This window comes from Aedes aegypti, chromosome 2, assembly GCF_002204515.2.
Source record: "Aedes aegypti strain LVP_AGWG chromosome 2, AaegL5.0 Primary Assembly, whole genome shotgun sequence".
NCBI lineage: Eukaryota > Metazoa > Arthropoda > Insecta > Diptera > Culicidae > Aedes > Aedes aegypti.
This window is the reverse complement of record NC_035108.1, coordinates 326,329,510-326,350,832: the sequence shown is the minus strand read 5'-3', so window position 1 is coordinate 326,350,832 and position 21,323 is coordinate 326,329,510. Positions and strand designations below refer to the sequence as shown.

At 37.5% G+C, this 21,323-nt stretch overlaps 2 protein-coding genes across 3 annotated transcripts in view; both read left to right on the top strand.

Moving 5' to 3' along the window:
- The window catches only part of LOC5568235, a 33,049-nt gene extending 11,726 nt beyond the window's left edge, over positions 1-21,323 (top strand). Inside the window, exons 6-9 of one of the 2 annotated variants that reach the window (XM_021845897.1) lie at positions 20,352-20,611; positions 20,680-20,894; positions 20,961-21,074; positions 21,138-21,323. In XM_021845897.1, the coding sequence (XP_021701589.1) occupies positions 20,352-20,611; positions 20,680-20,894; positions 20,961-21,063 (578 nt within the window). In that variant the 3' untranslated portion in view covers positions 21,064-21,074; positions 21,138-21,323. Of the gene's footprint in view, positions 1-20,351; positions 20,612-20,679; positions 20,895-20,960 lie in introns of both variants that reach the window. The other variant, XM_021845898.1, reaches the window with a different exon arrangement.
- On the top strand, positions 12,596-14,276 carry LOC110676765 (tubulin beta chain-like). Its single transcript, XM_021845899.1, has 2 exons — positions 12,596-13,224; positions 13,282-14,276. The coding sequence occupies exons 1-2, from the start codon at positions 12,789-12,791 to the stop codon at positions 14,181-14,183; spliced, it is 1,338 nt and encodes a 445-aa protein (XP_021701591.1). The 5' UTR covers positions 12,596-12,788; the 3' UTR covers positions 14,184-14,276.

The following is a 21,323-nucleotide window of genomic DNA, read 5'->3' as shown; positions in this document are numbered from 1 at the left end:
AGTATGTTGAGACACTGATGCAATAATTACAAAGACATCATATAACAAATCAAGCTGTCCGAAACTGAGGGACAGGAGGTGCTTAACCAAAATTGTAATTTGTTCATATTTAGTTCAATTATGGTACGAAATACATTCATACTATCAATTTAGGATTATGTTCGATCAAATAGGCTGAAAATTAAGAGGATACGTCATTTTTTTTCTAGAGGGATTCCACGGAGGCATGCAAGTCGATTCTGATCAACCATTTCAAAAATATCTGAAACTTTGCACAGTTTTTCAGTTCCATCTAAATCGTCATTTTCCGATATCAAATCTTCAAGTTGAGTCACGACTAACTTTTCAAAAGGGTGTATGTGAAAATGGTTCAAAAATATTCAAAAAGCTGCACAGCAAAAAAGGTTCGTTCGATTGTTAGACAACTAAAGAAACAAAGTTAGACAACTAAATAAAGATTCCAAAAAAAATACACACAGTAAAAAAAAAATTTTTGCATTAAAAAACATCATTTTTGTCACAAAAACTCAAATATCTCAAAACCCTATCGGAATACCAACGTAATTTTTTGAGGGAAAACGGTCCATTATATTAGCTATCTACCATAAAAATTTGGTGATGGTAAGCCAATAAACAAAAAAGTTATGACATTTCAAATATTTCACAAATTTGACACTTAGTGAATTTTTTTTTTTTCATTGTTAATTTTTTTTAGGACCGCAGTTTGTTGCTGAATTTTTTGTTAAGGGTACCACATGAGGTTAACAAGTTGTTTTCATGATATTTTATTTAATTATTCATAACTATTATAGCATCTATTAGAAAGTTAGACGCGATCCAGTGTTGTGATCTAAAGTCTTGATAGTGTCATATTTTTTATTGTACGTAACTGAAGAAAAATTCTCTCAATAGTGTTGAAACCTTTTGATAAAAGAAACCTATAAGAAATCTAATATTGAAGACAAAAGCTACAAAAAAAGTTTTCTATACAGGTATACGACTAGTTTACCTGCAAAAAGTTTACCTCGTAGAGAACAAGGCGGGTCTATACCCAGGTGATCTAGTATACGTAAAGCAGGTCGGTTTTCTCGGCGCTGGTTTTCTCCACAAAGTTAAAATCTGATTACACCTGGGTATAGACCCGCCTTGGTAGAGAATAGACTTTGTTAATCATATTTGGGAGAAAGCGAGTAACTTCAACAACATCAAAAACATGATAGGTACATACCATGAACATACTCACGAAAAAGCTAAAAATATACTACCACTATGGTTATAAAAGATTTAATTGTAAAATTTTTCTTTAGTCAAGCAAACGACACCAAACTAGTCAGTAAAAACTTAAAAGTGATTTTGTTTATTAAAATCTAACGAGCAACATGAGTAGTCGCTTTCTCAACTGTTGCAGGCCGTTTGCAGAAAAAAAAAGTTCGAAAGAGCTACGAAATCTCACCGAAAGCACCATAGATAAACTGAAAGCGGCTGGTTATGCTCCAATGTCAATTGCCAAAATGATTAACTTTTTACGCGTTGATAAGGATAAAGAAATCAGAAAGATATATTTCATGTCTGATGGAGCAGCATCGCAGTACAAAAACCGTAAGAATTTTTCGAGCCTATGTCAATTTAAATCAAAGTACGGAATTGATGCAGAATGGCATTTCTTTGCTACGTCACATGGCAAAGGTCCTTGTGATGCTATTGGAGGAACCATAAAGCGCATGGCCACAAGAGCAAGTTTAGCCAAAGAACGTGAGCATCCAATTAAAACTGCAAAAGAACTATTTGATTGGGCGAATCGCAGAAAAGAAGAAGATTTAACAAAATTATCATTTTGTTTTACTACTACTGAAGAGTACGAATTAACGGCATCAGAGCTCAGCGAGCAATATAATAACGCGAAAACGATCCAAGGAACCCAAAAATTTCACTGTTTCATTCCATTGTCAGAAAATAAAATTAAAGCAAAACTATACTCGAACTGTACTGATAATGATGCAAAAGTGTTCGATATTGTAAAAAAATGGAAAAATCAAAAATAAATAAATAGGTAAGTATTAATAAAATGTTTTCATGATCTCATAACGCATACCCAAATCCAAAACTTTTAAGGTGAAACATCTCGGAATCCAAAGATGGCCGTCACAATGGCCGACTTGTGCCCCTACTCACGTTTTCAAAGGCACTAAACTAAACTAAATAGTTGGCAAACGTTTCTGATCTTCTTATTTTAAGCTTTCTGCTAGTGCACAAAGTCAAAATAAAAAGTTCACTGTAATTGGATGTGTTCTTCGCGAGATTTGTGCCTTTGAAGTTGCAGTGCAATCTTAGAAGATGATTCCAAACTGTTTCACCTTAAAGTTCATATATAACATTTAGAAACTCATCGATCATACTCTAAAAAAAATATCCTGGTAAAAAAAAAAAATATTTTCGTGTAATTCCCTCAAAAAATTACGTTGGTATTCCGATAGGGTTTTGAGATACAGTGGGATTCCGTTTTTGGCATGCTCCGTTTTTGGCATGCTCCGATTTTGGCACCCCCCGATTTTGGCAACAAAATGGATCCGTTTTTGGCAACATTTTTCAATACCATTAAAATTATAAATTTTTGTAAATATTATCGTGTCTGTTGCTTTAGTCACTTGAATAGCGTGTCAACTCCACACCGATTACATTCCAGATTTCCATTATCGTCGATGTTTCCCCAAATCTCACCAACTACTAAGGACTCGCGTACGCGCTTATTTACTTCAATCATACATAGGCAACGTTTCATGAGACCAATAATCTCCACCAGTATCTCAACTTAAGACCATTCTTTTTTCATAGGCATTCATATTGAGTGACCAGCCCACTTGAGTCTGCCAGTAGGTGATACAATAAAAAAAACACTGTTCTTCAAATTTGGAACAGCTTGTTCAAACAAAGCACCAGCACCGACATAAGAGCAACGAAAAATCTATGACTCACACAGAGTTACAATCATAAATTTTGTCTCACTGTCTTTATTATTATGGATTTGTATACATTGCGTATTTAAAAACACACCGCAATAATAGATACAAATATGTACAGCAAAATGTCGTGTATCATAGCTTTTTTTTTAAACTTCATTAAATAACATGACAAATGCGAATACAGTCCAAACTACAATTTATTTTCAATAATACCATTGAAGCGTACGATAAATACGACTGAGAGTGTTTTTACTTTTTGTCTGTGGTATTGGTGTGTATATTGATCTTTCTGCGTCAACTATTTAAAGCTATGTTCTCTCTTTTCTATATACTCTATAAGGCGTTAGATTTGTTAAGAGACGATCCAGAATTCTGTACAAGATTGTTAATCAAGGGTCTCAACATCATCAAAATGTTCCTTACGAGCTGAGTCTATGAGTTTCCTAACTGTACCCTGGAGAATCCTTAAGGGATTCTTCGTTCTTGTGGGACTTTTCAGAAATTTTAACGAATTCATGAGGATATCTGCAGATTCCAAGTGGACATTGAGAGCTTCTTGAGGGAGTGTATAGCTGGTTGTGGAGGATTATGTCCAAAATCTGGTGATTCCTAATAAACTCTAGGGCGTCTTGTAAATTTTAAGCAGGATAATGTGAATTTCTAGTCGTATTTTTAATATTTTCGGCGAACGCTTGAGGGTTTTGAAAAGGTTCCCAGAGGAATTTGAGGTGTGCTAGTGGTAGCCTAATAATAATAAACTTTTAATTTTTTTCATCGGAGACTTGAGAATTTACGGCAACATTGCAGCGGAATTCCAAGATGTTAACTCACAGCAAAATCCTTAGCAAGATCCTGAGAACTCTATGGTTGGCAAGATGCTTCAGAGCTCAAGCGTTTTTTCTGTAGATTTCTTATGAGAACCTGTAGATTCCTATAAGGTTCTTGAGGTTTCATAACAGGATCCTGTAAATTTCAGTTGATTTCATAAGGCAGGTGTAAAACATATATCAAGCTGAATTAAAAATTATTTGAAGCAAGCATGGGAAAATTCACTCACTCACCCGAACGCTACCGATAAACTATCTGCAAAGTATCTGCTGCCACCGAATTTTCAGTGACTGCCGAACGCTACTAGGGTGAGCGCAATCCCCACGAAACGCAAACGATTGAGATAAACTAAAAATGAATAGATATACGGAGTGGAGAGAATTTTGCGTTCACTGAGTCTTTTCGCCTTGTGTATTCCCAGTCAGTGAACGCTCTTCAGCTCTCGAAAACGAATGCCACTCGTGCGGAATCGGAATGTAAAGAATCATTCGCCTCAGCAATCGGCACAAGGAGTCGGTAGTGAATCATTCTTCTGCCGTTTTTGTCTAACTCGTCGCTCGGCGAATAATAAGAAAGTGCATTGGAAATTTATACACTCAGCTTAGTTGGAAAAAACGGCAATCTCGCTCTTGACCGCTTGTGGAAGTGAGCGAGAGAAACGCAATATTCGAGTGAATGTTTCCCATGCTTGATTTCAAGTAAAAATCAATTCTACACAATAACAGGACATTTATGCATCTTCTCATGTTTATGTTTGCCCTTTTGATACAGTCAACCATTCATCATAAAATGCTGTACTTTATCAGAAACATAAATTGAAGTAGCAATTCTAAACTTACCGAATTTTTCAGATTTTATGCTAAAGTCCAAAAGTTGAACTGATTTTAAATGTTCATTTAATTAGAAAAAAAGGTCATGCCGTTTTGCAATACCCAGCGCTTTTGATTCGCAAATACGTCTTTAAAAGAAAATATTTTTGTTTTCGTTTTCTCTCATAGTTTTAAGAAAATGTACAGTTCTTCAATAAAAGTCACTTATGCGATTATTGGTTTTACAAGGTCCTCTTATACAAAAATTATGCATAAAGCTTCTAAAAAATAATTGAAGACGTTGAGGCGTAAAAACACGACCAGAAAATCGTTTGCCAGATTTAATATTATGGAGCTATAGATTCATAGCATAGTATAACCCTTCGGGAAAATGCTTCGAAGTGAACCTTTTCGAAGTCTCAAGTTGACTCTCAACGCCTTATGATTCCATAAAAATGATGTATTAACATTGTAATGATGCTTTCAAAACCAATAGTTGAAAAATGAAATTTGAAATATGGGTTCCGATTTTGGCACGGTTCCGTTTTTGGCAACTGAAAATTTCAACTTTGTTGCCAAAAACGGAATCTCACTGTATTTGAGTTTTTGTGTCAAAAATTATGTTTTTTAATGCAAAAAAAATTTTTTTTACTGTGTGTATTTTTTTTGGAATCTTTATTTAGTTGTCTAACTTTGTTTCTATAGTTGTCTAACAATCGAACGAACCGTTTTTGCTGTGCAGCTTTTTGAATATTTTTGAACCATTTTCACATACACCCTTTTGAAAAGTTAGTCGTGACTCAACTTGAAGATTTGATATCGGAAAATGACGATTTAGATGGAACTGGAAAACTGTGCAAAGTTTCAGCTCAATAGAAAAAAATGAATTAAAAAATTTACCAAATTTTGGTGCTGTTGCTTGGAATCACTCAGCTAGCAAATATTGTAAAGTTACTGTTAGGACTTCAAATGGCGTTAAAATGTGGATCTCATTAGGAGAAAACGACACAAATCCTTAAAGTGGCATTTTGGACCATTTTGCCCAATCTATTTTCGCTTTGTTTTGTGGACGGATAAAATCGCAAGCCAGCTAATCGCTGAAAATTGCTGTGGGGGATAAATCCATTATCGTGAGAGTGAGTGCGAATTCGGAAGCCTGATGATCAGCTTTACGCCAACAATATTTTAACAGAACTCAAAAGAACAGCCTATTATACCATCAGTGCACCAGATTCCGCTCTTTTAAGGGAATGTATGTGTTCAAATGTTTATTATAAAATAACTATTGTGTCGATCAATACAATTTTTAGGTCACAATGTAGCTCCAAGTATAGGTAATCAGCGACAAAATAAAAAAGAATTTGAAAAACTTTCATAAAAAAAATAATTGCATTTGTGACGAACTTACTAAAAAAATGAATTATTTCGAATTTCGTTATTTATTGATATTTTTTATGTTCAACCCATTGCTACTACAGCTATAAAAATGGCTGTATACTAAAATCGACATTTCTTCAAAATTGTGTTTAATTTTTTGCATGAGCGGTTATTGGAACACACAAAAATACCTAGTGACCCAATAACCGCTCATGAGGCCTTGTGTTTTCAATATAAAGAATTATTTTATCAAATGAAAATAATGTCAAACGCCTTCATTAGAAAGTTGTTTATATTGCTAGAATATACCCGTGTAAAAAAATGTTGGTTTTTGACACGAAAAATCAATTTTTACACTAGTGGGCGGAAATAGGGTCATGAGCGGATACTGGTGCACTGATGGTACGAAATAACGCAAAAGAACAGCCTATCATTAAAAAAGGGAAAATTATGGTTGAATTATGATCAGATTAAAGTCAAAATTATTTTAACAGTATAACTCAAAAGAATAACCTATTATTTTATGAATGGAATATTCTACCAAACGTCCATTGGGCTATAAACCATCCCTTTGAAAAGAACGTCAGGTTGTCTACTACCTGGAAAAACCTTATCAGGGAATTTTACTCAACCTGGAATTCTCAGGGAATTTTGGGCACACTCAGGGAAACTTTTTGAATTGGTTACATGGTAGAATATGATCTTCTGTGACACAAAATTTCTTCAATAAAAAAAATTTCGGCTGCGCCGCTATCAAAACGCTATACTTGCAACGTTCAGTCCTTTTTTTATTATTTTATTCACTCATTTTTAATAATTATGTTTAGTCAACGAAGCAGAACTTAATATTGCCAAGTTGGTAAAGGCAGATACAGTTCCTAGTTCCAGTTGGGTTCATGAGCATATGAAACATGGTTCATGTCAAACATATTTCGTCAAACACTGAGAAAAATCTACACGTCAAGGTCGTGTGTTTTACTTATAGATTTGCGCCATGAGGAAAACCACTTGTCTTGAGTGTGGTAGCCATATGGATTTCGTCATTGACTTCACGGTATAATAACATGTGTATCAACATTAGGTTGTCATGTGAAACAAACATGAATGTCTAAATATTAAATCATGAAAACCATCTGATTTGCTTATTGAATTCGAAATGTAGTGGCTTTCGGTAGTCATGTGTGATAGAACATGAATGTTATGAGACTGTAGGAAGAAATTTGATAGAAGAACTCTTGCTCCCCAAAATATGGAATCGAGGCTCCTCTGCTTGTCGCAAGCTCACTTGAATGTTGTTTATTTAAACAAGTGAGTCAGCAAAAAGCGGGGCTCCGCAAATCCAACATTTGGGAAGCCCAGGAGATACATATATCATTCTTTTTATTCGAAGCTGAAAGCTAGAAAAATCTGTTAGTGGAATCCGATTTTCCTCTTACACCATACATCATATCCAATGCTGGAAGTAATGCATTTTATTTACAGAAAACTAGAATGAACTCCTCATCTTCACTCGGACATCTTCACTAATAGAAAGAAAAGCGAATCCGCATATTTTCCTCTAACACTTTCAGGTCCATAATTTGCTTCTTCTCTTTGTAACATGATGATGGCTGTCATTCGACACGAGGGCCGATTGCAATTTAGTTCGCTATGGGTTGATCACTAACAATTTAGAAATTGGGAACACAGAAATCGACAGCAAGCTCATCGATTTCAAATCGATCAACTTGAACATGATGATCATGACACAAGATAGCCATAAGTTAAACACACTGAATCCGTGCACCCATAGGTTGACGCACACGAATTTGGCAAGGAAAGCTTCAGGAACTTATGTGGAAAACTATGGAATTCATGTTCTCGGTTGATGAATCAGTCCATGAAGCAAAACTAAAGAATTGAATGTGTAACACACACGAAATTGCTAAATGCTAAATGCTGATGCTAAATTCTAAAAAAGAGATACCTTCAGAGACTTTTACGCGAATATTCCAAAGTTCTCAATGATATTTTTCAGATCCCGAGGAATGGTTCAGGAATTCTAGTGATTTCTCCAGAGATTCCTTCTGAGATACTTTCAGCTACTCCTTCAGAGATGCTACCAGAGATTTCTCAAGGGATGCTTAGAGGAATTTCTTCAGAATTTGGTCTAGAAATTCCTTGAGCACTCATATGTTACTACCTCTAATAACTTTCACAGAGATTACTCTGCAAAAGTCCTAATAGCCCAGGATTTCCTCCATATGTTTCTTTCCCTGGTACTTTCGCCGATTTTCCAGTTGTTACCTCTAGGAGATTTTCCACGGTTCCTATAGGAGTTCTTTCACAAACGTATACTACAAAGCTTTTAAAAAACAAGTTTCAATATTTTCCCAAGAAACCCTACAACAATTCCTAAGCCAAATTTCAATTATTTCATGAATTTCGGTTTTACTCTCAAGAATTGCTCCAAATCCATATTATTTTAAGAATTTTACCTGGTATTCCTCATAAGTTTCTCCACAAATTTCTCTCGGCATTTCTCCAGCATTTTATCAAAATGTTATTGCTACGAATATTTTTTTTAATGAAATTTCCAAATTCTCATGAATTTCTCATAATTTCATTGAAGGCTTCACACCAGTTAATACCACAGCAATTATTACAGTCATACGTACATAAATTTCTACAAGGATTGTTTCTGAATTTCGTCCAAAAACTCTTGTAGGACATTAACCAGAGATTATAATGTCTCTTTTTAGTTAATTTAGCAATTTATTTAGAGAATCTTAGAAATAATTTCATCAAGAATCTAGGAGTTCTTTCAGGGATCATCGTAGGAATTCATCAAGGCATACTTAGAATTCACACAATAGACTGGCCCAGCTCAGTATGGGAGAAAAATAAAGTTGTATGATTCCACGGGGCACCCCCCAGGATTATTTCTTGGGGTTGGACGAAGCCTTTCTGGAAAATTCAGCTCATTTAGTCGTTCCATGAGCTGGCGCATTTGAATTGAAGTTAATATGGGATTTTTAGCTCAAACATATGAGCAACAGCACATCATGTACTGTTTGGTTCAGGAAAATTGATGATCGCGTTCAATTGGACCCAGAATGTCAAAAGCACTACTTGATGTAATAGCGAAGAATATAGTAGAAGATTGTACCATGATCAAAATTAATAAAGTTGGTGTTTTAACTATCTGAAGTATATCATGCAACACTGCTTGTATTTCTTCAACATAGCTTGGAGGTAGCCACTAAGCGCATCATAGCCATCTATAACGCTGGGCGAGCTGAGGCACATGTCGCATGCATATAAGTGACTGTACGGGAGTGCTGATCTAAGCATAACTTTCAACAACTGAAAGAGTAATCAAAATGAGATTAAATCCAGATACAACCTTCTGCAATTATGTTCATTAGGGTATCAACTAGTGTATTTGTCATTCTGAGCTTATTTGAACGCGAACAATTAGTATACGTAACGAAACAGTAACATAGGATCAATTTTCAATTTATTTGATACGAATATCCCATACAAACTTCAAATCGAATGTGCCAGCTGGTGAAGCAACCAATTGAGTTGAAATTTTGAGAGAGCGTTTTTCTTACCCTAATATCTAGGGGGTGCCCCGTTGAGTTTTACAACTTTTTTGTTTAAGGGCCAGTCTATTCACACAAGTTTCGACAGTATTACTGTAGGATTTTCTTTAGATATCCCACGCGGATTTTTCAAAAATTTTCTCCAAAAAGATCAGATAAATTTCCTTGACATTTTCCTGAAAACATTCCTTGATGAATGATTGGAAAACAAACTTTGAAGACTTCCTTAGGAATTTAAGTAAAAGTAAAAAAGTAAGATTAATTCTTGAAGATGCTTCAAACGGAAATGTTGGAGAAAGTCCTAGGAAATCAATGGAAGAATCAATGGATAAATTTCTGGAAAACTTGGAACTTCCTTGAAAAATGTAACGATCATTGGAGGGAAATAATCATGTGAAAAAATCCAGATTAAATTCATAAAGATATCAAAAACGAAATTTCTGGAAGAATTGTTCAGAAAGTTCGTAAAAGATCACCATACAAACCCCTGAACTGTATAAAGGGTGTCCACGATGAAATTGCCACACACAAAATTGATTCGCAATATTCGAGTTTTCATCCGATTGCCATCAAATTTTCAAGGATTGAAAAAAAATAACTATTAAACTTCATTTTATCATTTTACTCGTATTTTATTTACATTTCATACGCAAATGCCCGCACCTTGGCTTTAACCCCGGCCATAAGATTCTGCACAACCGTTTTTTGCATGTAAACCCATACTTTCTTCAGTTCCTCGTCTGTCTTCACTGCCTTATGTCGTTTAAGAAGGTGCTGCTTCATAATCGCCCAGTACTTCTCGATGGGGCGGAGCTCGGGAGTGTTGGGAGGGTTGAACATTTTCGGCACGAAATTTACCTTATTGTCCGCATACCACTTCAGCACGTCCTTGGAGTAGTGGCATAAGGCCAAATCCGGCCAGAAGATTGTTGGGACGTTGTGAGCCTTCAGGAGAGGAAGCAGCCGCTTCTGGAGGCACTCTTTCATTTACACCTGTCCGTTCATCGTGTCCTGGGTCACGAAAGGTGCACTCCGCTTCCTGCACGTGCAGATGGCTTGCCAAACCAGGAATTTCTTCGCAAATTTGGACATCTTCTGAGTGCGGACATGCTCCGGAACGCTGAACTTATCCTTGGCCGTGAAAAACAGGTTGCCGGGGATCTGTTTCACATATGTTTCGTCGCCCATGATGCAGCATTCAACTTGCGTCAGCATGTTGAGGTACAATTTCCTGGCACGGGTTTTGGCGGACTTGTTCTGCTTCTCGTCGCGATTAGGGGCCTTTTGTACCTTGAACGTTCGAAGCCCAGCCTTAGTTTTGGCCTTCTAGACAAAACTTCGGCTTAGGTGCAGGTTCTTAGCCACATCCCGAACGAAGGCGTTCGGGTTTCGGTTGAAGGCCCCAACTACGCGGTTTTGATTTTTGGTGTTGTACGGAATACTTTTTCCTTCACTTCTGGGCTTCCGATCGGTGGTCAGTCGTTCCTCGAACCGCTTAATCACTCGCGATTAAGATTCCACTCCGTGGAATTCGCGATTCCCAACGTTTTAGCGATGGAACGATGCGAGAGATCCTTGTTCTCGTTATGAATGCGCAAGATTTTATCACGCACGAGCTGTTCTTTCGACTCCTTTTCCGCGAGTTTTGATCACAGGACTTAAAAACTTGCAGGATGTAAACAATGCACTATGAACTAAATCCACCCAAATTTTCATTAAATTCTACCCTACGGTTAAAAAGTTAGAGCGATTTCATATTGTGGCAATTGCTTGTTCTGCTAGATTTCTTTCACATATTACTCCGAAGATCCGGAGTAATACGTGAAAGAAATCTACAGCAAAACAAGCAGTTATACTTGTCATAAAGTCTTAGATATATTCTTAAAGAAATGTCTGCCCAAATGAGTGAATAAACATGTCATGGTTACTGTGTGGATACGTCGCTGATGTCTTTAAATCTGAATCCCATTTTGAGAGAAAAGCTATTTTTTTAGGTTCGAAAACACTTCTTCTTCTTTTCTGGCATTACGTCCCCACAGTGCCTGCTTCTCAGATTAGTGTTCTTATGAGCACTTCCACAGTTATTAACTGAGAGCTTTCTATGCCAATGACCATTTTTGCATGTGTATATCGTGTGGCAAGTACGAAGATCATTCTTGGTTTTAGTGGGAATTTAATCAAAATCTTAATTTTCTTTTTCTATAGTTGTTTACACATTTAGAACTAACATATTTTTTTTCATTAGGTAAAAATATTTTGAAATTTATCTTTAGATTTTTTGTTTAAGTATTTCGAAGCAAAACTCCTAGCTTTGAAAATGATTACTACTTATCTAAAATGAAAAATTCATCAATAATTTGTGTATGTTGTAAACTTTCTTAAACCTGGATTTTTTTCCAAGCCTGGAAAACCTAGAAATATCAGGGAATTTCATTTCTGTAAATTAGTAGACACTCTGAACGTTAGAATTTTTAAACCCCTCATAATAGTTTAAATCGCGTTAACTTTTTTGTTTTAAGGTTCAAAAATCTATCATTCAATCTTCAATCATCAGCAATCAACAAAAAATAAATGATGGTTTTTAAACTCAGAAACATGCTCTGCCACAAAGGAGACGTAATGCCGAAAAGAGGAAGAACTAATACCTAGTTGTAACTGTTATTATTCATTTCAACACTATTATTTTCCGCCAAATTTTGATAGTTTATGCAAAGGACTTGCATGTTTCCCCTAATGTGGGGGTGAATCACGCTATGTTCTTGTGGCTCATATATCGCTTTTGTTTCGTCCATAAACCACGTGGTCATTTTTTATGAATTTTCACGCTTCTCCTTATGATCTTTCGTCCACACAAAAATTTTCAAATTTTGTATGCACCGTGATGCTTAAGCAGTACCCTTCTCCACCCCATAACGACCACGTGGCATATGGACAGCCCCCAACGTGACAACAGACTTCGAAGCGAATGCATCCAGTAGCACATGTTGAACGCGTCGCTCCCGTTTTGGGGGCCCATACTGCCGCCACAATGTAAATCAATCACAGTGTGTCATGGAAGGCCATCCTTCTTCTTGACGACCCGGAGGACGACAGTTGGAAAAATTTTCACTTCGATTTTCACCACCGAGGAACGCGGACGTGATTTGGAACCATTCTGCTTCCATCTTCAAGCATCGGAAGAAGCATATTTTGAAGCCCAATTTTGGAACCGCTAGAAGTGCTCCAGGATGCGTGAAATCGTTCACATTCAAGCCGGCCAATGTGGCAACCAGATAGGAGCCAAGTTCTGGGAGGTAATATCCGACGAGCACGGAATCGATGCCACCGGGGCGTATTGCGGAGACAGCGATTTGCAGCTGGAGCGGATCAACGTGTACTACAACGAGGCTACCGGAGGAAAATACGTCCCACGTGCCGTGCTGGTCGATTTGGAACCTGGCACTATGGATTCGGTCCGAGCGGGACCGTTTGGACAGCTGTTCCGGCCGGATAATTTTGTGTTCGGTCAATCTGGCGCCGGCAACAATTGGGCCAAGGGACATTATACCGAAGGGGCCGAACTGGTCGATTCGGTACTCGATGTGGTCCGTAAAGAATCCGAAGGCTGCGATTGTCTGCAGGGCTTCCAGTTGACACATTCGCTGGGTGGAGGAACCGGTTCTGGTAAGATTTTGGGCAGGTATTAGGTTATCTTTGTATTAACGGTTGTTCCTTATTCAGGAATGGGAACGCTGCTGATTTCGAAGATTCGAGAAGAGTATCCAGATCGTATTATGAACACATTTTCTGTCGTTCCTTCGCCGAAGGTGTCTGACACCGTGGTTGAGCCGTACAACGCAACGTTAAGTGTTCACCAGTTGGTTGAGAACACGGACGAATCCTACTGCATCGACAATGAGGCCCTGTACGACATTTGCTTCCGAACGTTAAAACTAACAACCCCAACTTACGGCGATTTGAACCATCTTGTTTCGGCAACGATGTCCGGCGTTACCACGTGTTTGCGTTTTCCTGGTCAGTTGAATGCAGATCTCCGTAAATTGGCAGTCAATATGGTTCCATTCCCGCGGCTGCACTTTTTCATGACCGGCTTCGCACCGCTGACTTCCCGAGGATCGCAGCAATACCGTGCCCTTACTGTTCCGGAGCTGACCCAACAGATGTTCGATGCGAAGAACATGATGGCCGCATGTGATCCACGACACGGTCGATACCTAACGGTGGCCGCTATATTCCGCGGACGGATGTCCATGAAGGAGGTCGACGAGCAGATGTTGAACATTCAAAGCAAAAATAGTAGCTACTTCGTCGAATGGATCCCGAACAATGTGAAGACGGCCGTCTGCGACATTCCGCCGCGTGGTTTGAAAATGTCGTCAACCTTTATCGGTAACTCGACGGCCATTCAGGAGATTTTCAAACGTATTGCTGAACAATTTACCGCTATGTTCCGAAGGAAAGCTTTCCTGCATTGGTACACGGGCGAAGGCATGGACGAGATGGAGTTCACCGAAGCCGAGAGCAATATGAATGATCTGGTGTCGGAGTACCAGCAGTACCAGGAAGCGACGGCCGACGAGGAAGGAGAATTCGACGAAGAAGAGGAGGGTGGCGAGGAATAGAGAAGGAATAAAAATGGCTGAAATTATCCGTTATCATACTGTGAATTGAAGATCCTATTGTTGTAATTGCTGAAATAAAATCTTGTTTCCTAATTTGTATCTGTATTATTTTTGCAATTTCTGTTTTTCATCACGTCAATCAGTCATGAAAATTTTACTTTCCTGCACAGAAGTATGCAGTGTCGTAAGAGTGATTGCGAAACTATTATTTCGCAATTTCAAAAATGTTGTGTTATGACTTAGGCTGATACAAATTTTCTTTTATGTCACCCCCCCCCCCCCCCCCCCTTCAAAAAACCGAAAATTTTGAAGGGGAGAAAAAAAAAGATTCATCATTTTTTTGACATCAGTTAGGTTTTTTTCAATTTTTAAATTTAAAAACAACTAAAATAATTAACCAGAGGACGTTTGATAAAAGTTTAACAATTATCGTTTAAAATAAAAATTCGAAAAAATAACTTTTTTTCCTTTTTATTTTTTTTTCCTTATTTATTTTTATCCACCCCCCCCCCCCCCCCCCCTTCGTACCTTCCAAGTGGTCTCGGACATAAAAGAAATTTAATATTTGTATCAGCCTTATTGTGCAACTGAAAACGATTTCGTAATGAAAAAGCGTTTCGTAGTGATCATTACGTAACTGAAATTAGTTTCGTAATGACTATTACGACATTGCATACATCTGTGCAGGAAAGTAGGTTGTTAAGTATAAATAACACGGCACCGCTCAAACGTCAAATGGACCGATGCACGAATTCACTATGAAGCGATGCACGAGTTCACTATTTGACGTTTGAGCGGTGCCGTGCTATTTACGTGACCATGGCTACGAGTGAATTCGGCACCGCTCAAACGTCAAATTAGTGAACTCGTGCATTGGTCCATTTGGACGTTTGAGCGGTGCCGAATTCACTTGTTTCCATGGCAACATAAATTGCACGGCACCGCTACAATGTCGAAGAATGAACGATTAGGAATGGATCAATGCACGTGTTCACGAATTTGACGTTCAAGCGGTGCCGCGTTCACTCGTTGCCATGGTCACATAAATAACACGGCACCGCTAAAACGTCAACGAGTGAACTCGTGCATGGACCAATGCACGAGTTCACTAGTTTGACGTTTGAGCGGTGCCGAATTCATTCGTTGCCATGGCCACATAAATAACACGGCACCGCTCAAACGTCAACAGGTGAACTCGTGCATTGGTCCATTGGTCCATTGGCAAGCCTCGCTAGATAAAAGTACGACTCACACACTTAAATTATTTTACGGATTCCTGTAAAATCTCAACAGCTGAACAGTTCGGTGAAATAAATTAACGGAGTTCGGTAAATTTTTACAGTATTCTGTGAAAAATCACCGGAATCCGTAAAATTTCGACGGAATTACGGTGTTTTATTTCACCGAACTGTTCAGCTGTTGAGATTACGGTGAAATTCACCGTAAGAGCTTAGTGTGCATGCTGTAAAAATCTAGTTTTGCAACGAGTTACGTACTAGTTGTTTACGGAACAAGTTGCAGAATGATGATTTTTACAGCACGCGTCGTAAATTTATCCACGAGGCTTGCCGAGTAGGATAATTACGACGAGCGCTGTAAAAATCGAGTTCTGCAACGAGTTACGTACAACATGCAATTTCGTAGCAGACCACTTGAGGGTATCCGAAATTATATCGGAATGCATTCACCATTAGTTCAAAATTTCTGAAAAATTGTTGTGTGATGATTCATTACGCAACTCAAAACAGTTGCGTAATAAGAAAGCGTTGCGTAATGAATCATTACAGCACTGGTTTCAGTTGCGTTATGACTATTTTGCAATTTCTCATCGTAATAGGCTGATTTTCATCACGCCAGCAGCCGTTTACGCCAGCAAAATCAAGTGGGTCATGGATTCCATCGAAAGTTGGATCCGCCGTAAATAAGAATGAGGGTGAATAATAAACAAGCAGTTGTTATTTAGCTTTCCTAATTTGGAGCGAAAAAAAAAATTCTCGTCTCGGAAGACTTGCCGTGTAAATCAAAAGGTGAGTCACTTCACTCGAGTCGAGAATTGTCACCTTGCTATGGACCTATGCACGGATTCACTATTTGACGTTTTAGCGGTGCCGTGTTATTCATGTGACCATGGAAACGAGTGAATTTGGCACCGCTCAAACGTCAAATTCGTGAACTAATTTGACGTTTGAGCGGTGCCAAATTCACTTATTACCATGGCCACTTAAGGACTGTTCATTTTATAAAGTGGACACCTTGTTTATGATGTATCTTTTTTATTTATTGATAAAATCGTAATCGGTCACAAAATGCTTTTGGTTGAAGAACTGAATAGTTTTTCCCTGGGAGGGAGGCACTGATATTACACACGAAATATGACACAAAGTTATTTCGAACTGCAAGAAAACTCCTGCTTGCCAACGACAATCAAGGCAGACTTGATGAAAATCGCTAGTTTTTTTTTTGTTGTGTTCCTTCGATCGTTTTGGATAAACATGGAAAAAGGGCCAAAGTTTTCTATGCATTTCATTTTCGTTTTTATTGGAAAAAGTAAAATGATGCATATTTGAATACTTTATATTGCAATTTCAGAGATAACTTTCCGTTCTGCGGTTGAGCAGAAAGCTACCGCAGCTGTCACATTACTGATTTTCACAAAGCATCATCGATCGGCTGCTATGATACCTTGGAAACCATGCTGATGATTGTTGTTTTCGGCTGTTTTTCAAAGCTGTGGACTCTACTAGCATACTTTGATTAGATGGTTTCGTTCAATGATGCAATGATTCTCAAGTCTGCGGTAGAACTTTGACACCTGCGGTAGAACTTGGCGGCTACCGCAGAACGGAAAATTTTCAAAAGAAACGCAATATTCAATCAGAATAAAAGGTGCTATTGTGACATTACTTTCGAAAAAGCATGAATAGCTTTTCAAACGATTTTTTGTCACATTTGATAAAGTGCAAAAATATGTTTTAATCAATTACGCGCTTTTATCATGTTTGTCCATTGTTTTAAATCTGGGCTCACAGTGACAATTCGTGACAGCAAAATCTCGGCTCAGCTTGACGCACATAAATTTCGTATCGGTTTCTCCCTCCCAGGTTTTTCCAAAAATTCATAAGAAAAACTGGTCGTCAAAGCTAAGCATTATTTTTTCACATAACAAAAATCCTCATTATTATGAACAAATTGTATGTTGGTATCCTTTACTATTCTACTGGAGGTAGAGCTTCAAAAAAATCAATAATATTCTACTATTCTCTGACACTAGGTCACTTTAGTGGTTTATTCTTTATGGCGTAATTTACTGTTACACCATCATTTTACTATTAGCAAAAAAGTAAAGTAAAAACCGTATTAAAATTTAGTCTAGATTACTAAAGAAGCTATATTTTTACAAAAGAGAGCTAAATCTTGAATTTTGACCGCATTTTTAGGTACAGTTGTTACTGTTTATGGACGTTTTATTGAAAAATCCCATACTTTTAAAATTATGTACACATATTAATCGATCTACAGCAAATTGTAAGCGTTTTTCTCTGAATATTTTGATAGGTAATCTCAGTATAACACATTATGGAAAATAATTCGATTTCATTAAAACAGTGTTCCCAGTTTTGATGATTGTCATTGTGCTTTGAAAGTTCTTATGAAAATGAAACATTTGTTCTTCTATTTCGCATAAAATATGACGTGGGGACTAAATAAGCAACTCTATAAAGGCGTAGGTTATTTTTCATTTTAATACTGTATTAGTGCTTCCATCAGGACGTACTTTAAATCTTAAAATTCTACTCATGTCAGTTTCATTTCATTTTAAAATATTTTTCTCTAAAAAAATCGGTGAAGAATGATTTTATGATATCTGGAAAAGTGTTTCTCCAAAAATAACTTGATATTTTTCACGGGCTTCTGTTTTATGATGCTTTGGGAAAACAAGCGTTTTTTGAAAATAAAAAATATAGATTGTCAAGTATTGCAACCGATTTCTAATAATCATTGATTTTGATAACCTCCAAAAATCGACCGTTCTAAACGTTGTGCCTTCACACTAAAAATTTAATTATTTTGATGGCTTTTTAATTATCACAACACTATACAATATTAGTTGTACGATGTACAAAAAACTGATTGCGATTTAATTAATAAATTAAAAAATATATACCATGTACAAGGTCTACTTTATAAAATGAACAGTCCTTGAACAACACGGCACCGCTCAAACGTCAAATAGTGAACTCGTGCATTGGTCCATACGAGACCGACAATTCTCACCTCACACCGCTCGTTGAATAAGCCCAATAGGGTCCTAAAGCCCTGTCCCAATTTTAGTGCCAAACGCTTAAGTTTAGGCCAAAAACACATGTTTACTCAATTTTCTAATGTTTTCCGTTGGTTTAAGCTCAAAAAACATTCTTTTAGATTTTAGATTTTGTCACATCCTTTGGCTTAAACTCAAATATTGGGTGTATTTTGTTTTCCGTGTTCCTTACGAAATGTCAGATAGGAACAACCCCAGTGGTCGAACTAAAACCCCTGTGGTGTTTTTTTCGACTAAGCGAACGTCAAATATGATCAAAAGTGTCAAAGTTCATTAATGGACCAAATTTTTAAATTAAAGTTTAAACATGATATAGCCATTATTTGAGCGGGAAAAATTGCTAAAGTAGTTACAGTAACATGCTCTTTCGTGTTATTAAATAAAAACAAGATTTCATTGAAAATTTTAGGACCCAATTGATCATATCGATATGCGGAGAGTATTGTGCTTATTCTGCGCGGCGTGTGAGTCGGACGAGTCGCTCGCACCTCGATTGACGTGAGACGACTAATGTTAATCAAATGAGAGTAGTATCATCAATGAAATGAAACTGACATGAGTAGAATTTTAAGATTTAAAGTACGTCCTGACGGAAGCACTAATACAGTATTAAAATGAAAAATAACCTACGCCTTTATAGAGTTGCTTATTTAGTCCCCACGTCATATTTTATGCAAAATAGAAGAACAAATGTTTCATGTTCATAAGAACTTTCAAAGCACAATGACAACCATCAAAACTGGGAACACTGTTTTAATGAAATCGAAGACATAATTTCCTTGACTGTTTTAATGAAATTGAAGACATAGGGGAAGGGGTGGTAAAATGAACACCTTAAGAAAATCATCTTGTTACTGATAGAAAAACGAGAAATTTGTATAGTTCTATCACACAACATCAAAAATAGGGATGTAATCTATAGCAGCGACATAGATTCAGACTAAAATAGATAAATTTTCACATATTTTTATCGCTATCAAAATGTGATGCAAATGTTCATTTTACCTGCACCATGTGGGTAAAATGAACAGCGGTTGGTGGTAAAACGAACACCATGCAAAAAACGTAAGCAAAGCAAATATTTCTGAAAATTTGCATTGTCCCACCGAAAATACATCCATTTATGATTGTAACCCATTCGAAAAGAATTCTAAAGGTATCAGATTTGACATCATATCATAACGATATTCACCTCACTGAAAAACCTCAAGTCTTCCGAGCTAAAAGTTACGTCAGTTCTAATTTTCAAACGTGGTACGTATCAACTCGAACACTCAGATTTATACTCTAAATCGTCCGTGCGTGATAAAAATTCATCGAAATTAGTTTTTTCTCGGTAAAAAGCACGGTGTTCATTTTACCACCCCTGTTCATTTTACCACCACTTCCCCTAATTTCCTTGACCGACTCTCGTTTTGATGATCTGAAGTAAATCATCCTTCCTGGTCCTCATTGAAGATTTTGGCTCTGCCATGGATTTATTCCGTTTGAGCCTTCAGCATAGTTTTATTTTATAACGTTATTTGAAAAGATAAAAAGGGTTTTATGCCTTTTTGAGAACGATTTGTAAAGATAATCACTCAAAGGGGCTTTTCCCTCTTTCTAAATTCAAAGTTAAAATAAATAAATAAATAAATTATTGCACTAACATTTAAACAGCGCATTGAGGAACATTTTAAGAAAAATGAGGCGCAGCAAGGTCTTACAACGTACAGCACACAAGCAATGAGGCTCATGCATATTACAGCACGTGCACAGCAACTCTAGTAGTTATTTGGCACAGGCTAAAGGACGACACATGGCATATTATTGTAACCTAAGATGCATTATTTTCTACCCCTATTCAGATTGGCACGAAGCTCCGGTTCTGAAGCAGAAGCAAATGCTGACCAAGTATGCGCAACTTTACGATCTACACAAGTCGCTTCCGCGCATCACCGACGCGCACTACATTGTGGTGAACTTCGCGATCGACACCGTCTTCGACAAACAGCTGAAAGATCTGATGAAGATCCTGCACCGGGCTGATCCAGCGCAGTTCTGCGAGGTCATTGCCCAGGCCGCTTTCCAGCTGCTGCAAGGATACAAATCGGAAGCCAGTGTGAAGGTTTGTTCAGCTTTATGAACCCTGAAGTCACGTTACCCCCAAAGTTATCACGTTTTCGTATTCCATAGAGTTTCTTCAAAAAATTCCAATCGTTCGCCCTGGCAAGACTGACCACCGACAACAAAGAGGAGTACTACACGGTGATGGCCAAAGTGGTGGAGAAGATTCTGAACAATCTGATGCACATCTTGTCCGATCCGGAACCGACGGTGGAAGCGAAGCGTATGTTCAAGCTGGTCGAACCACTTTTGCCCGACGTTCCCATCGAAGAGCGACTGGCACTGTAAGTGGACATTGTTCGAATTGGTGTTGTAATCCTGCTAAATGATTTGTGTTATATTGCTTTTAGGGAGCATCTCATCATGCGGCACCCGGAGTACGATCGGTTGAGTGATGCAAACCGCAGAGCGGTTGATCGTTTCGTCAAGCATTTGAAGCCCCAGGGAGAATGAAACCGAGAAGGGTCGGTTTTGAAATGACAATATTTTTTTATCTGGACTGGAATCCGATTTTCTTTTTTCTTTAGTTTTCAAAACTTATTGATCTGATTTCAACATGAATGTACGAAATAGACCATACAGGTAAGTGACTTTAAATATTATATTTTTGTCTTGATTTTTATACTGAAAATTCGTATCGTTGAATTAACCTACCACGAATTGCAGTGTTATTCGTTCTATTTTGGAAACACAAATACAATTTGTAAGCACTT

What these genes read in the sequence shown, in the direction of transcription:
- LOC110676765 (XM_021845899.1), top strand. Translation starts at nt 12,789, where the DNA reads ATGCGTGAAATCGTTCACATTCAAGCCGGCCAATGTGGCAACCAGATA. An exon ending in GGGTGGAGGAACCGGTTCTG is followed by an intron (nt 13,225 to 13,281) that starts GTAAGATTTTGG and finishes TTCCTTATTCAG; the next exon opens with GAATGGGAACGCTGCTGATT.